Source organism: Mauremys reevesii, linkage group 20 (genome assembly GCF_016161935.1).
Source record: "Mauremys reevesii isolate NIE-2019 linkage group 20, ASM1616193v1, whole genome shotgun sequence".
In the NCBI taxonomy this organism is placed as follows: domain Eukaryota; kingdom Metazoa; phylum Chordata; order Testudines; family Geoemydidae; genus Mauremys; species Mauremys reevesii.
Window position 1 is genome coordinate 1821341 of NC_052642.1, and position 17459 is coordinate 1838799.

Consider the following 17459-nt stretch of genomic DNA (forward strand, 5'->3'; position numbering starts at 1 on the left):
CATTCCTGTGCAGACAGAGCCCAGTGGCCTGCAGGTTCCCATGGGGAGGGGGGAACCGGCATGGCCATCGGCTCAGGAGGCACCAAGAGAAGTGTCTCTCTGCCCCATGTCAAGAGACACATTCAGCATCATCCATCGGTGGGTGATGCTCCATAGCGCTTCAGAGCTCTTGATGGGACCCCCCTGAGCGAATGCGAATCTGGTGTGCTGGTCCTTTCCCTGATGACGTTTTGGAGTTTCCAACCCCAGTTTGTCCTGAGGCTATTTCCTCAGGTCCTCTCCAGGTTTCTCCACTGCCTCTCGTGACCAGCCAACTATCAACTGCACTAAATGGTCTCATCATTTTTGGAGTTTTCTCCCACTTGTTATCTGGTCTGATCCGAACTGTCTGCAGAGCATCCTTGCAGCCAGGCAAATGACACAGAATTGGAGATGCAAGAGCCGTAGGCTGCGAACGCCATCAGTTCCTTAGCAAAATATTGTTCTGCTGCAAACCCAGTGTCTCACCCTCGAGAAGCTCAGCTCCATCAACTCTACTCTCATGAATGGAAATTCAGGGCACTCCGGGCTCGTGTGCATTACCAGAGGTCACCGTGTTTGAATAAGACTGTGAAGATTTAAGTTAGCTGACACGATGCCGGTTGCAACACGGGTCACCACATGTTGACATCCCCTCGAGGCGTCACATGACTCTGCGGTGGCACTGCCCAGTTTCCCCCAATTGCATCACCAATATGTCCACCAGGGGGCTTCTATTTATGTCTAACAGGCCCCCCCCCCGCGCGCGCACACACACACACACACACACACACACACACACACACACACACACACACACACACACACACACACACAGAGCGGTCTGATTTATTAATGAAAAATTCAACAGAAAAGACACAGAAGGCTCTTCACTCACACTTCCCAGCCCCTCAGCTCCCCACCCCTCTTGCAAAATGCTAAAGGAGACACTAAGTTATACCCAGGTTAGTTCTTTATTGACGTTGTGTATGGACAAGTCACTGTTAAATTGGCAGCTACACAGCACGTGCTCTACGGTGCACAACACCCGCTCGCTGGAATTCATCATAAGGAATTAGCGTGTAAGTAACATCTCTACTAGGTCATTTCCATCTCTCACATGTGGCTAAAATCACTCGCCTGTGGGTCACCACGGGGAGACTAAACTCTCACACCCCACTTGCCAGCCACCAAACCGCAACCTTTCCCCCATAAAGCGCTTTCCCGGGTGCGGCCTGGAACTGGTTAGCTGATGAGGACTCTGGCTAGCAGGGTATTAATTTTTCAGTAACGTTAAGCTGCGTGTAACATCTTTGTCATTGCGGACGTCCATGGCCACATGGAAACTTGTGCTGTGCTCGCCCCTGATACGGCAACTCTGCCCCCACGCTCCTGCTCTTCCATCCCTGCCCCCAACAGGCACCCAGCTCCTTCACCCCGCTCTGCTCAGAGCTCAGAACAAGAGTGAAACTGACCCGTTCTGAAGGGCTGGGACAGTAGCTCTTCAGAGCCGGTTAATTACACTCCTACCTCTACCCGTCGGCCCCAGCGCTGTGCTGATGGGAGGGATAAAGGGGCAGCATCGACACCTCCTGCAGACAGACAGTTACAGAAGGATGCACCCACTCCCTTCTGTGTCCCTGACCCAGGAGATCACCAGCGGCTCGGCATTTTTGCCACCCGCGGAGGCACCAGGAAAGAAGAGAGGCCGGAGAGGCCCAGAGAACTGGTCGGTGAATGTGTAGATGTGGTCTCGATCGGTCACATTGTAAAATGTGATTTCTCCAGCCTCGTAGTCCAGGAAAATCCCAACCCGCCTGGGTCTCACACTCAGGTGAAGCGAGGTCAGGGGGGAGGTGAGGGCCTCGTATTTACCTCCGCTCTGCAACCGCAGCACCCAGTAGCCATTTTTAGGGGACAGGACAACAGACCCCTTCCTGCTGGCAGACTCCCTACAAAGCCCCAGGCCCCACTCCGTCTTGTCTCCCACCTGCACTTCCCAGTAGCGCCTCCCCGTGCTGAAGGCCTGAACCCCCAGGACCAGTGGGAAGGCGTTAAATCTCTTGGGGTTGTCAAACAGAGACAGGATCAGTTTCTTGCCGCCCCGTCTCACACTCTTCCGGTCGTCGGACAGGATGAGTTCGGGGTGCGCCGTCTCTGGATCCAGCGTCACGTCCTCTGGAGGGAGAGCGAGGGAAAGAAAAGATGGGTGGATGGACAAACGGATTAGGGGAAGGACGTCATACTGGGAGAAGAGTCACAGGCAAAGGGGCAGAGAAGGGAGGGCAGTAACCAGGCATGCCCAGGGACAGCCAGTGTTGGGAGCGGGTGTGAACAATGGGATACTCAATTGTTACGTATCAGCCGGAGGGTTCTTTTCTCCTGCATTGTGATTATGGAGGCAATTTTGCTTCCTGGTTCAGAGGAGCTCGGCTCTCCCCTGGGAGGACGGGGTGCCGAAAGAGGAGACACCGTTTAACACAAGATGGCACTGCACCATTGTTGGCTCAACCTGGCAGTATTTGGCACAGTGCAGATCTTGCCGGCTCAAAGGCGAGAATGAACCGTATGACGCAGATGGGGAAACTGAGGCAGAGAAGAGTTAAGTGGCTTGCCCAGTGAGTCAGTGGGTGAGCTGGGAACAGACCAAGGGGAACAGTGGTAATGGCGGCTGGTGGGAGTCTACAAACAGCACGTGAACATTCCAGATTGCAGGGCGATTGGGCCACGTTCAAAGCCCCTGTTATTGGCTGCTCGTGAACCTTTATGCAAAGGGATTTTTGCCTACATGAATATTTGGAGAATGGTGGCTCTTTGTGCAGGTGCACAGACTTGCATGCGGACCAGGTGATACTTCGGTGGCCACAACGGTACGGTGGGCTGCTACGTTAGACTGTACATCTGGATTGTCAGCTCTTCAGGGAAGGGACTGTCTTTTGTTCGGTGTTAGTACAGCACCCAGCACGCTGGAGAGCTGGTCCGGACTGGGGCTGCTCGGTGCTACCACAATGCAGATCATCACCATCATCATCATCATCCCCACAATCAGCATCTTTTAAAAAAACCTGGCATCCAGTCAAAGAGCAGAAATAACACCATAGCCTTAGGTGCCCAACCATGCTTCACTACAAATGACACTCCGGGACTTAGCTTTCTGGGCAAAAGTTAACGAGACTCACAACGATGAAGGTACCAAATGAAGCTCAATAGGTGAACTACAGCACATGACGTCAGAACTCGACCTCCCTTTCGAGTTCAAGTGCGGACGCAGAAGTTGAAGGACAAGGCAAAGCTAAATGACATCAAGATTTTTAGTGATGGGGAAATTACTTACGGGTGGGAAGTCCCATGTCCAAATGTGGATTGAGATTTAGTTCATAAATTTAGGGGTAAAAAAGAAACGGGGTATTAAAAGTGAAGTGTCCCAGTATGTAGATACACAGTGGAGTCAGTTTTGTCAAATATAGACAAGTAGGTGCAAACAAAAACAGGAATTGTAGGGACAGCACATGGTAGCCCAAAATTTGGAATTACTACAGCTAAAAGAATATCCAGTTTTTGTAGCTGTCATGACAGCTGAACTTACAGCAATGATGCTAGCACTGAGCATAGGCATGGAAAAAAATCAGCGGGTGCTTAACATCCACCGGCAGCCAGCTCCCGCTCAGCACCTTCTGTCTGCCGGCAGCCCCACCAATCAACCCTTCCCCCTCCCTCCCAGCGCCTACCGCCCACCGCAATCAGCTGTTCCGCGGCATGCAGGAGGCGCTGGGAGGGCGGGGGAGGAGTGGGGATGGGGCATGCTCGGGAGAGGGGGCAGAACTGGGTGGGAAAAGGCAGGGCGGGGGTGGGGGCTTGGGAGAAGGGGTCGGGTGAGGGTGAGGCCTGGGGTGGGGCAGGGGTGGGGGCAGGGACTGGGGAAGGGCGGGGGCAGAGGTGAAAGTAAGCCGGTACAGTACGGTACTGCGTACTGGCAAGGGCCGGTACACAGCCAACCGTACCAGCAGGGGGCAGCTTTCCCAGGCCGGCGATTTAAAGGGCCTGGGGCTCCCTGCAGTGACCAGAGCCCCAGGCCCTTTAAATCGCCACCAGAGCCCCGCTGCCAGAGCCTCGGGGTAGCGGCGGTGGCCAGAAGCCCTGAGGCTCGGACGGCGATTTAAAGGGCCCCAGGCTCCGGGCAGTGGCTGGAGCCCCGGGCCCTTTAAATCACCATCCGAGCTCTGGGGCTCCAGCTGCTTCCGCAGCTACCGCTACCATGAGGCTCTGGCGGTGATTTAAAGGGCCCGGGGCTCCCAGCCGCCGGTATCACAGCCAGAGCCCCCAGCCCCTTTAAATCTCCCTGCTCAGGACTTCGGTGTACTGGTAAGTTCTTTCAATTACTTTCACCCCTGGTGGGGGCTTGTGAGAAGGGGTTGGGTGGGGATGGGGCCGGGGCGGGAAGAGGTGGGGCAGGGGTGGGAGCTTGGGAGAAGGGGTCGGGTGGAGGCAGGGCCTAAGGTGGAGCGGGGGCTTGAGCACCCCCAGGGCCAGAGGAAGCCGGCACCTAGACTCATAGACTTTAAGGTCAGAAGGGGCCATTATGATCTAGTCTCACCTCCTGCACAACGCAGGCCACAGAATCTCACCCACCCACTCCTGTAACAACCCCCTAACTTATGTCTGAGCTATTGAATTCCTCAAATTGTGGTTTAAAGACCTCAAGGTGCAGAGAATCCTCCAGCAAGTGACCCGGGCCCCATGCTGCAGAGGAAGACGAAAATCCCCCAGGGCTTCTGCCAATCTGCCCTGGAGGAAAATTCCTTCCTGACCCCAAATATGGTGACCAGCTAAACCCTGAGCATGTGGGCAAGACTCACCAGCCAGCACCCAGGAAAGAATTCTCTGTAGTAACTCAGATCCCCACCCATCTAACATCCCATCACAGACCACTGGGTATATTTACCTGCTAATAATCAAAGATCAATTAATTGCCAAAATTAGCTTATCCCATCATACCATCCCCTCCATAAACTTCTCAAGCTTAGTCTTGAAGCCAGATATGTCTTTTGCCCCCACTTCTCCCCTTAGAAGGTTGTTCCTGATGGGAAACCTTCATCTAATTCCAAGTCTAAACTTCCTGATGGCCAGTTTATATCCATTTGTTCTTGTGTCCACATTGGTACTGAGCCTAAATAATTCCTCTCCCTCCCTGGTATTTATCCCTCTGATATATTTATAGAGAGCGATCAGATCTCCTGTGCACTGACTTGGAATTAGCCACAGTGGACATTTTTTCAGACTCAGTCTCAGGATGTCTCAGCTCACAGAAACGATTTAATCAATGAAATTATATTTCTAATAACGGAGCTAGTGCAGACACAGATACATGTAGCATTAGCTTGGATCCCAGCGCAAACCGAGATAACAGGAAACAAAATGGCGGACAAAGCAGCTACAAACGCTGAAAGAAATAGAAATATTGACACAGGAATACCCTTGAGCAAACAGGAATTCCAAAGCCTCGTATAGAAAAATGTATAAGAGGAATGGCAAAAACAAATGAAATTAATGAAAAACGAGGAAGATTTTTGGAATTGTGCCCTAGAGTTGAGGAGAACGACATCCTTCAGGGCCTGGATTGGGAAAGTGACGTGATTTTGTTAGCGTACTAACTGGGCATGACGGTTCACCCTCAAAAATGTTGTGAATAAATAGACACAAAGACGAACTCTGTCTGCTCTGGAAGGGGACGAAACAACGGCTCCCCTTTTCAGGGCAGGTGAGGGCTTTGAGGAAGAGCGGGAAAAGCTTTCTGAGGAACACAAACATCTTAACTTAATGTAACTTTTGTTACCTTATTCAGTGAAAAGAGCAGAGAAATGGGGTTGTACTAGACACTATCTGCAGGACACAGGACAGAGTAAGAGGCCATAAACCACAAATTATAGCTGCTGGCGGCTATACACTATTCAGTCAAGTCTGCTTCACCAGTAAGAAAAAGAGAAAAAGAAAGAACAAAGGAGATGCTGCCAGAGAGCGAAGTATGACCTGTGAATTATGGTTAGGGACTCTATGTTTGTAAGGAATGCTGTCCCTAGCCTCTGTTTGTCAGAGGGTGGAGATGGATGGCAGGAGAGAGATCACTTGATTGTTACCTGTTAGGTTCACTCTGGGGCACTGGCCACTGTCGGAAGACAGGTTATGGGCTGGATGGACCTTTGGTCTGACCCAGTAGGGCCGTTCTTATGTTGGGGACTTATGAAGGGCTGTTTGAATTATTTTGTGATTAAGGACTCTGAGGATGGCGTGAAATGATCTGATATCACATCAGCCCCAGGGAGGGTGCTGTGAGCTGCACAAAGACTGTGTGAAGTGTTTAAGGGGCCCGTCAGAAGGAACAGGGGCAGGGTACTTGAAAAAGTGACCCTGGCCATGGTGGGGGGCTCAGTAAGCAGCCCCCCCACACACACACTCTACACGGATCCTATAGATACCTAGAACCGATTAATCTGGTTTTGTTGCTACAGCAAAATATCTGGAACTGTTTTAACAGAGTTCACACACAAACTGGCACCCATTGAACTAAACAGCTTTGAAAACACGAGAAAGTTGCACTGGTTTAGCTAAAGATGCAACTTTAACTCAGTCTCGTTAAACAAGTGCCCGAGGCCCCGAGGCTGTTCTGATTTCACTTCAAACCTGGCTTGTTTTGGTTTCGCATAAAGCCACTGGAAATTGGTTTAAGACAACCCAAAACACCCCTCCCCCCCGACTCTGAAATGAGTGTCCACACAGGAGGTTGCACCACTTTCACTCAACTGGTTTAAAACCAATTTAGGTTAAACTGGTGCAACTTTCCTCTTGTAGCCAAGCCCTTGGTTAAAGTGGTGCATGCCTGTGGCTCACCGGGCCTCGGTGTAAATGGGAATCCGACCTGGAAATTATTATTACTATTTCTTGTGGATGTGGCTGAAATGCCTAGGAGCCCCAGTCCGAGACCAGGATCCCCTTGCACTAGGCCAAAGCACTCACACACCCCATCAGCTCACAGTTCAGGAGCAAATGGTTGTAGCCACCTGCCCCCCTTTACCTTTGAATTTCTTCAGCATGTTCCTCGTGCCCAGGCAGTGCTCCGGGATGCTGTAATTCTCTTTCAGTTCCACGGAGCAAGCCTCTGGAGCCTGAAATGTCACCGCTTCACACCTGGAAAGAAGACGTTCCAGCAGGTCAGCACCGAGCCCCCGGCCAATCACCGGCTATGCCTGCAGCTGGGCAAGCAGAGCAGCCAATCCCCTGCAAGGAGCCGGTTGCATTGTGAAACATCTGTGTGTGGATTGTCTCCGCGCCCACTTAGGGTTCACTTTCCAGGGATGTCCCAGCCAACGGCCCTGAGCCTGAGGCCCACAGCCATCCAGGGGAGGATCAACCCAGCATAAGGGGGGGCCTCCCGACACATGGAGCTGGCTGCTCCCCTCCCCAAGGCTGTCATAGACCCTGATAGCGGATATGGCCAGAGCCTCCCTGTGCCTTGACAATCACCAGCCACTGACAGCCCTTGGGGCCATTAGCCACTGACCCCTTGGGGCCTCCTGGGGTTGCACTGTGCACCCCTTGACTGGGGATGCCAGTCAAGGCCAATTACTTTACTAGCAGAGGTGTCCATTGACTATTAGGCTCATTTCAAATTCACAATCATGCCCCAGAAATCTGAGTCCAAGAGCTGTGCTCTTCCAGTCAGGGAAGAGAGCTATACAGGGGACACGTGTCCAGTCACAGCAGCCTGAATTTTGAATGTAAATTACACCCAATCAGTTGCTCACGGAATAGCTACAGGCCAAGGATTACCTGCAGTCATTGATCGGTAGCCACTCCCAGGAAGAGAGAGAGACTAAATTAACGTACTAATTAATTCATCAAGAAACATTCTCAGCTCTAATCAGAGCAATAACATCATGCATTTCACAGCAACTCAATCCAGAGCAAACAATAAACGGTATATCATCCCTCAAGTGCAGCCACCTCTGGGGTGGGAGCTGGCAACCAACCAGCACGCAGTATGCGCCGCAGTAGTGGATGGGACTTGGGCTCAGGGGTACCAGGGTGAGCGGATTCCCTGCTCTTCATAACTGTGCCAGGAATTCTTTGCTGTCCGTGCACCCAGACGGGACCTTTTCTGGTTAGTTCCCATCATTAGTGAGCTACGTGAGACTTCTCCTTGGAAAAAAACAAGGGGGGGTGGAACCCGTGTTTTCAGGGAGACTGGGGGCTGCAAACCTGCCTAGCCCCTCAAGGTAGCCGCACCCGTTAACAGGAGCAAAACGAGGCACGTACCTGCTCAAGGTGCTTTTCGTGTCCTAAAAGGAGACAAAGAAAAATGTTGCCCACTTTAGCCACTCCAGAACTGTGGGGGAGCCGGTCAGTGTCACTTGGTTCTAACCCCCATGAGCACAGAGCGGAAGGAGGGCCCTGGCCTAGCACCTGGGAGACTTGAGTGAAATTCCCTCCTCTGCCACAGGCTCCCATGTGAGCTTGGGCAAGTCATCTAGCTGCTCTGGGCCTCAGTTTCCCCTCTGTAAAATGGGGATAACACTGCTTCCCTGGGTTGGGTGGGAGGCTAGATACACTAAAGATTAAGAGGTGCTCAGCTGCTATGGTAACAGGACCCTTGGAAGGACCTAACCTAGATCCGATCTGCTCATTTCACAGCTCTGTCTTCTCTCCCATCAGCTCAGAATGAAAGGTAATTCCGTACCGAGTCACGTCCTTCTCCCGGGACCCAGAGGTAGCTGTTAGCATCCACCCAGCATCCTTCACCTAAGGAATCTGTTGGGAAAGTGCTGGGATCACTGAGCTAGAGGCCACTTCTGTCCCACTCTCCCCAGGTCTCGCTGGGGCACCGTTTGGGTTTAAAAGACAATGCCATTGATCTTTGCAGCTCCCAATCCACTCCATGGACCTGAGTGAAAGTGGTGGGGCAGTCATAGAATCATAGAATATCAGGACCAACCCCAACTAAATCATCCCAGCCAGGGCTTTGTCAAGCCGGGCCTTAAAAACCTCTAAGGATGGAGATTCCACCACCTCCCTAGGTAACCCATTCCAGTGCTTCACCACCCTCTTAGTGAAATAGTGTTTCCTAATATCCAACCTAGACCTCCCCCACTGCAACTTGAGACCATTGCTCCTTGTTCTGTCATCTGCCACCGCTGAGAACAGCCGAGCTCCATCCTCTTTGGAACCCCCCTTCAGGTAGTTGAAGGCTGCTATCAAATCCCACCTCAGTCTGCTCTTCTGCAGACTAAACAAGCCCAGTTCCCTCAGCCTCTCCTCGTAAGTCATGTGCTCCAGCCCCCTAATCATTTCCGTTGCCCTCCGCTGGACTCTCTCCAATTTGTCCACATCCCTTCTGTAGTGGGGGGACCAAAACTGGATGCAGTACTCCCAGTGTATCCGCACCAGTGCCAAATAGAGGGGAATAATCACATCCCTCGATCTGCTGGCAGTGCTCCTACTAATGCAGCCCAAAATGCCATTAGCCTTCTTGGCAAGAAGGACACACTGCTGACTCATATCCAGCTTCTCGTCCACTGTAACCCCCAGGTCCTTTTCTGCAGAACTGCTGCTTAGCCAGTCGGTCCCCAGCCTGTAGCAGTGCATGGGACTCTTCCTTCCTAAGTGCAGGACTCTGCACTTGTCCTTGTTGAACCTCATCAGATTTCTTTTGGCCCAGTCCTCCAATGTGTCTAGGTCACAACATGGTAACAGCCCACCCTGCATGTTAGCTAACACGGGTTAGATGTCACTTCCCCTCCTCTTGAAAGGTGCCCAGCTGAGCTAGTGGGGGGGGGGGGGGGCAGGGAGCCACCAGAGAACGGAAACAAACTCGCACATTCACCTTAGGTGGCACTGTGCCTTGCTCTGGCACTGAGAAATCACAGCTCTTCTACTCCCTGAGGAAATAACGGAACTGATCGTGTCCGGCCCTACCTGGGGGGAAGGGGTGGCCAGGAGCCCTACCACACTCAGATGCAGCCCTGGTGTTTCCCTGACTGCAGGGGCTACTCCTTCCTGTGGGCACTTCCCCTCGTCAAGGGGGGCAGGGAGCCATCATGGCCATGTCCTCCCACTGGCCAGCAGCGTGGGTTGGATGCACTGGGCATAACACATTGCGTCCTCCTAAGGAGTGGGGCAGCGGTACCCGCCCCCCTGCACACCTGGAAGCACCAGCAGGAGCTGTGCTGCCCTGGAGAACCATCCCGCTTTGATGCCCCCTGGAGGCAGGGTGACTCCGCACCCCTCTCCCAGCAGGGGCCAGAGCCTCCGAGGCACAAGCTGGTGTTAGTAAAGCAGAGAACTGAATGCAGTGGGACGAGTCAGACACAACCGGACTCCAGTGTCAGGAGATCTAACCCTGACTCCTGGACTCCAGTGTCCTGGGATCCAAGTCCCTTTCCCTTCTGCCTGGCTGGAGAGAGGGGATTTCTGCCACCCACTCACCTTGAGCAACCCGTCTGCTGACTGCTGGAACTTCTCCCTTATCTCCAGGATCAGCTTGTCCAGAGAGGATCTCAGCTCTAAAAGTCTGGTTAGGTTTTCGTTGATTTTCTGCAGGATTATCTTCTCTTCCTGTTCCAGCTTCTGAAGAAGCAGCTTCTCCTCCTCAGCCAGCAGCTGGTGCAGCTTCCCAAATTCAGTCACAATCCTCTCTCTCTTTTTTTTAACTACCTCCTTTGGAAAGAAAAATACACAGGAACAAAAAGAGGACGTATCAACAGCATGGATTAAAATCATAAACCACTGGAGTAACTGAGAGAATATACAAAATCACAGTGCATCTTAAACAGGAGGCATTTATTTAACAAAACAGCTAAAGAAAAACCAATATGTTTCCACACAGCTTGAGCTCCAACTTCATCTCCCTTGTATACCAGGGATGAGACCCTAGTTGGAGCTGTCTGCAGCACAGAGATATCTAGTGGCTTAATAATGTACTGGAAGTAAACATCATCACAACTTTCAGAGGTACAGTAACTCCTCGCTTAACGTTGTAGTTATGTTCCTGAAAAATGCTACTTTAAGCGAAATGATGTTAAGTGAATCCAATTTCCCCATAAGAATTAATGTAAATGGGGGGTTAGGTTCCAGGGAAAAAATTTTTTGCCAGACACAAGACTATATATATATATATATATCTATATATATATATATATATATATATATATATATATATACACAGTATAAGTTTTAAACAAACAATTTAATATTGTACACAGCAATGATGATTGTGAAGCTTGAGGTGGTGAAGTCAGAGGGTGGGATATTTCCCAGGGAATGCCTTTCTGCTAAATGATGAACTAGCAATTGGCTGAGCCCTCAAGGGTTAACGTGTTGTTAATGTGGCCTCACACTCTACAAGGCAGCACGAATGGAGAGAGGGGAGACAGCATGGCAGACAGAGACAGAGACACACATCATGTGTGTGAGAGATGCGCATTGCCCCTTTAAATACGCTGACGCACTCTAAGTACATTGCCTTTTTAAGTAGATCAGCAAGTTGAGACAGCAGCTGCTGCCAGCAAGCTCCCTCTGCCTGAGCCCTGTCGTGTTCCCTCCTCCCCCGGACTCTATGGAGGTAGGGTAAAGGAGTGGGGGGGCCGGAGTGGGGGACACCCTGACATTAGCACCCCTCTTCCCCCCTCCCCCGCACAGAAAAGAGGAGGCTCCGGGGAGCAGCTCACGGCAGTGGGGGGAGGGATACCTGAACTGCCCAGCAATTGATAGTCTGCTGGGCGGCAGCTGCACAGGGAACTTAGGGGAGCTGATGGGGGGGCTGCCGGTCCACCCTGGTTCCAAGCCCCCACCAACTACCTCCAACAAGCTGCTCTTCCTGCAGGCAGTGGACAAAGCAGGTGGCTGCCAAACGACGTTAGAAGGGAGCATTGCACAACTTTCAACAAGCATGTTCCCTAATTGATCAGCAACGTAACAACGAAACAACGTTAACCGGGAGGACTTTAAGTGAGGAGTTACTGTACAAACTTCAGAGTGTATATGTCCACCATCAAGGCCTACGCTAATCAATCCGATTAGATCTCTCTGATAAAACACCATCATTTGTTCTTGTTGCCTATTCTGCTTCAGTCTTCACACAAAAAATAACATGTGACCAGTCGACTAGGAAAGTTATCACAGACAACAAAGGGAAAGGGACACACATCGGGATAAGTAAAGAAAAGATCAGAGATCTTCTGAGTGAGTTAAATGAGTTCAAGTCAGCAGGGCCTGATGCTATTCACCCCAGGGTGCCGAAGGAATTAGCTGAAGAAATCTCGGAGCCATGTGCAAAGTCATGGATGACAGGAGAGGTCTCGGAAGACTGGAGAAGGGCTAATGTGGTGCCCATCTTTCAAAAGTGAGGAAAGGAGGAGCTGGGGAATTATAGACCAGGCAGCCTGAACTTCATACCTGTAAAGCTACTTTAGACACACACAACAAATCCGCATCGTGGCGGGGGTTAGACTAGTCCAGGGGGAGGCAACCTATGGCACGGGTGCCGAAGGCGGCACGTGAGCTGATTTTCAGTGGCACTCACACTGGTCCTGGCCACTGGTCCGGGGGCTCTGTATTTTAATTTAGTTTTAAATGAAGCTTCTTAAACATTTTAAAAACCTTATTTACTTTACATACAACAATAGTTTAGTTATATATTACAGACTTATGGAAAGAGACCTAAAACATTAAAATGTATTACTGGTACGCAAAACCTTCCAGCAGAGTGACTAAATGAAGACTCGGCACAGCACTGCTGAAAGGTTGCCAACCCCTGGACCAGATGATTCAGTCCAACTCAGAGGGAATTATTACACCGTGTTTAAATACAATGGCCTCTAGATGGCAGCAGACCCTAAGGAATAGGCCGGGCTGCTCTGTTCGTCCCAGCGTGGTGATTGCAGCCCAGAGGCCACTGGCCACCACACTGGGCCTTCTTCAAACGGCCGCTGGGCCGGGGCTGAGCAGCCCATCTGTGCAGGCTCAGGAGCTCCGTGTCGAGCCCCTGCGCCTTTCGCTGCTCAGCCCCCGGCGCATGGTCCCACGCCTGATCCCACCTAATGACTGTCCGGTGGCCCGTGTGAGAGGAGCTGGGGTCCCAGGTCCTGCCGCTCGGCAACTGCTGCCAACACCTGGTTCTCCCTGGACTGGACCCTTCTTGGCAGCTGCGGAAGGAGGAGCAGGGCCTGAAGCGTGATCCCCTCCCGCTCAGACTGAAACAAGAGGGGAGATCTCAGCCCAGGGGGAGCTGGGTGGCCCTGCTTACCTAAGCCGCTCTGCGAGCTCTCCCCCAGCCCCGGAGGGGATCCCCCAGCGCAGGGGACAGCTGGCCGGAGGAAGTTTGCACTGCCACTGTCCCAGCACATCTGCTCCCCAGGCCGCTGAGTCAGACCCACAGCATCACAGCTCATGATAGCTGGCGTTTTCCCAGATGCCAGAGCCAAGGGCTGCAGGAGAAGCTTGGCTTTCAGTTTCACTCGGAAAACTCCTGGGCGCAGAGAAAAGCTTGAAAATGTGAAGTGAGGTCACCCCAGGAACATGGGTAGTGCCAGATTGGCTCAGAGCCCGGGGTCCTGTCTGTGACAGTGGCCAGGACCAGACCCTTCAGAGGAAGATGTAAGGACCCACCTGGCTATAGCAAATGGGGACAACCTACCCCTCACTTAGGTAGCACCCTGCTCTCTAACAGAGACTGGTTCAAACCCTGATTCAATATCCTGCGTTAATTAAGACCCTAAAGGCTCGAAGACCGGAAGGCAAATAAAAAGAACTCTTCCAATTTCTTTATTCTAATGTCATGATTTTTAAGCCTCTCTCAGGCCTTCTATGGGCCTGCCTCATGAGTTGTGGGTGCTCGGGGTGCTTTCACATGCACTAATTTGCTTGGAATATGAATTGGAAAAAAAATAACCCTCATATACAAATCCACGGCACGCCAGGGCTGCTGTGTTGTGCCCCTGGAGGAGAGATTTCCTAACCCTTGACTCAAACAAGGCACAGTCACAGGGCAGAAAGACACGTCATGTTTCATAACACCCTCCTCAGCCGTGTCCCCACATCTGTGCCAACACTGCAACCAAGGGATACTGTTATCTCGAGGATCACATGCTGTAAGCAAGCGGATTCATAGAATCCCAGGCCAGAAGGGATCATTGTGATCATTCTAGTCTGACCTCCTGTGTGACACAGGCCACAGAACTGCCGCACAATCATTCCTAGAGCAGAGCTTAAATTGCCAGTGATGGAGAATCCTTGGTAAATTGTTCCAGTGGTTAATTACCATCACTTCAAAAATTGTGGTTTTTTTCCAGTCTGAATGTGTCTAGCTTCAACTTCTAGCCACTGGATCATGTTTCTCTGACAGCCTGCAAAGCCCAATATCAAATATTTGTCTCCCGTGTAAGTATTTATAGACTGTGATCAAGTCAGCCCTTAACCATCTCTTTGTTAAGCTAAATAGATTTATTTCACTAATAACCCGCCAGGTCGTTGGGTGAAATTCTCTGCCTCCTGCTATACAGGAGGTCAGGCTAGATGGTAGCTTCTGGCCCCAAACCCGTAAAAAGTGAGAGATCTTTGAAAGTCACATTTCTTTGTTATTGCTGATGCTCCTTGTTTATTCTTTGCATCTGGCTCCTGCTCTGTATAATCAAAGGACTCAGTTTCACTTTCTGGCTTTCCCCCAGGCAGGGAGAATAGCCATTAGTGTAAAATACAGCACATTGTGTTGCCAACTCTCATGATTTTTATTGTGATTACTGGTGTTATTCTTAAAGAAAAATAATGTTCTCCAGTTCAGTTACTTTGTGAATTTCCCAGTACTTTGTGCCTAGTCACTCTGACTGGTTTCCCGGTATAGTCAGTTTCCTTTGTTTCTGTGGGTCTCTCATGGCAACAGGAGGGATTTTTATACACAAATGTTGTTATGAATTTTAAAAAAATTGGCCGAGGAGCAGATGTGGTACCTGAAACTGTTATTAATTTTTAAAGTCATTGATCTTTTTTAATAACTATATTTGAGGTTAACAGCCTTCTCTTAAATGTGGCATCAATGTCAGAAGTGCCCTTTTTACTACAAGAACCCAAACACCTGCCTTGCATTCCTGGGTTTTTGTCCTCTCCACCATTTCATGTTTCTTAATTTCATCCACCTCTTTCAACAACCGTTCCAGGGATTTCTGGAGTTTGATCTGACAAGAAAAATAAATCCAGTCAATCCTCCTTAAGTGTTGACCCATCTCTGCTTGACTTGATCTCAGCTATTTGCATTTCCTATCAAACCGGTTGAAAAGTGCACTCCAGTGGGTGATGGGGGGTATAGAGACCCTGTTTCAAGGATTGGCAAGGAGACAGTTAATATTCTAACAGCTGATCCACCCCTACTGCCCAGACAATCCCTCCATTGAGATCAGGCAGCTGTGATCTTTCCTCAGCTCAGGGAGTATTAATTGTCTCCCTGCCAGTCCCTGAACAGGCTTCTATACAACTCAATCACAGGGGCTGAGATTCTTCATTATTCGCAGCAGTTTAATGCCTTCCATTACAGGTGCGTTCCAGGAGCAATCTGTGCAGAAAGGGGCCTGTCGTTTCCTGGACCCCAAGTTGCCCCTGCAGGCCCCGTTCCTGCATTTCCACGTGTGCACAAAAACATGCACATTGGATTTATATGAGCAAAATTAGTGACTGATTAACAATCCAGATTGTGGTCCCGGTTCCTGCTGCTCTGTGGCTCTCTGGCAGCGCCAAGCAGGTGAACAGCTGGTTTCACTGGCCGCCTTGGCATTGCCCTCGCATCAGGGGAATCCCTGTGTGGCAAAGGTGTTACAGCTCTACACCCCGTCGGCCTGGCCTGCAGTGTAGGGGGCATGAATGGAGAGGAGGGAATGTTCAAGGCACCTCTGTGCTCCAGCTAGTCCAACCCTAGGAGCCCAGAACGACCCTAGGAGCCCAAATCAATCCCCAGCCCCAGAATCCAGAGGCTGCCAAGGTGGGGAGCAGCCACCTTTGCCCTCCCGCTCAGAATCTGGGCTGCTGTTTCTCCAGGCTCTGGCTAGAGCAGGTGACTGGGAGTGAAGTGGTTAAGACAGTTGTCCCCAAACTTTTTACCTTGCTCCCCCGTTACCCACGTCCATGCCCTCCCCACCCCCTCCAGATTCGGGGCCGGGCGCAGGCCTGTGGCTCTGGGAGTGGGGGACACGGACAGGGGCAAGGGGGCTGAGGCTGGGGCCATGGCCAGAGCTGGGGGCGGGGCTGGGAGCAGAGCCTTGCCCAAGGCTGGCAGCCAGGGCACCGGGTGCGGGGCTGGCAGCTGGGACCGGCACCGGGGCTGGGGCCAGGAGTAGGGCTGGGTGGCACTCCCTCCCTGCCCCCCGTGAGGGCTGGCCTGGGCCCCAGCTGCGCCCCCCTGGGGAAGCACCCCCCACACACACAGATTGGGGACTTCTGGATGGCTCAGGGGAACTGTGGAATAAGAAAGGGGGGTCCAGCCCCGGGTGGTTGTGCCCACAGCCTGTTGCCATCTGCTGGCCGCTCTGTGGCCTGCACGGAATGAGTTGCTGGGTCTCAGCCCAGCCCGAGGAAGGCAGGGGTTCACCTCGCCAAACCACCACCGCAGCTGGCACCGAATGGGCAGCTCAGTCCGCAGAGAGTGAATGGGCCATGGGAACTGACTCGCCCTCCCCCCACCCACCGCCCCAGAAGACTGAGTCATGGTTGGGTGGGGGTGTCCCCAGAATGCCGACAACCTGGCCACACCCCCTTTCCCCTGGCCACGCCCCTACACTGGGAGACGATGGGGCGTGTAGGGGAAGCTGTCAATAAAGAGCTCTTCCAGCACAGCTCGGGCTGTCAATCTTGGTTGGCCGTATCCCATGACATAAGCTTTAATTCCTGGAGACTCCAGGACCACCCTGGAGGGTTGGCGACCCAAAGCCCAGCTCCCCTCTACCTTGTACACCTGGGCCGCCTCCTCAATGGGGTAGACAGTGTGAGGCCGGTGTTCCAGGGACTCTCGACACACCACACAGATGGCCTCCCCGTCCTCTTCACAGAAGAGCTTGAGCTTCTCCTCGTGTTTCCTGCAGAGCGCCTCTGGCTGCCCCTTGGCCGGCGGCAGCCCCAGCTGCTTGATGGTCTCCACGATATTGGCCAGCTGCTTGTTGGGCCTGATGTTGCTCTTGCGAAAGGCCGCCCGGCACTGAGGGCAGGACACGGGCCCGCTGGCGCCGAGCCCCTTCTCCTGGCAGTAGGCGGTGATGCACGCCCTGCAGAAGTTGTGCCCACAGTCTATGCTCACGGGGTCACTCATGTACTCCAGGCAGATGGAGCAAATTGCCTCCTCCTGCAGCTTCTCCAGCGGGTTCACGAAGGCCATGGTGGCAGCTGCTGTGTGGCAGTTTCCGGGTCACTTTCAC

At 52.0% G+C, this 17459-nt stretch overlaps 1 protein-coding gene across 1 annotated transcript; it reads right to left on the bottom strand.

Moving 5' to 3' along the window:
- Positions 1-966: 966 nt before the first annotated feature.
- LOC120387578 (E3 ubiquitin-protein ligase TRIM39-like) lies at positions 967-17459 on the bottom strand. Its single transcript, XM_039508503.1, has 6 exons — positions 16994-17459; positions 15141-15236; positions 10495-10725; positions 8329-8351; positions 7088-7200; positions 967-2196 (listed from the first exon to the last, which is right to left on the bottom strand). Exons 1-6 carry the CDS (start codon positions 17417-17419, stop codon positions 1625-1627), a joined length of 1461 nt encoding a protein of 486 aa, XP_039364437.1. The 5' UTR covers positions 17420-17459; the 3' UTR covers positions 967-1624.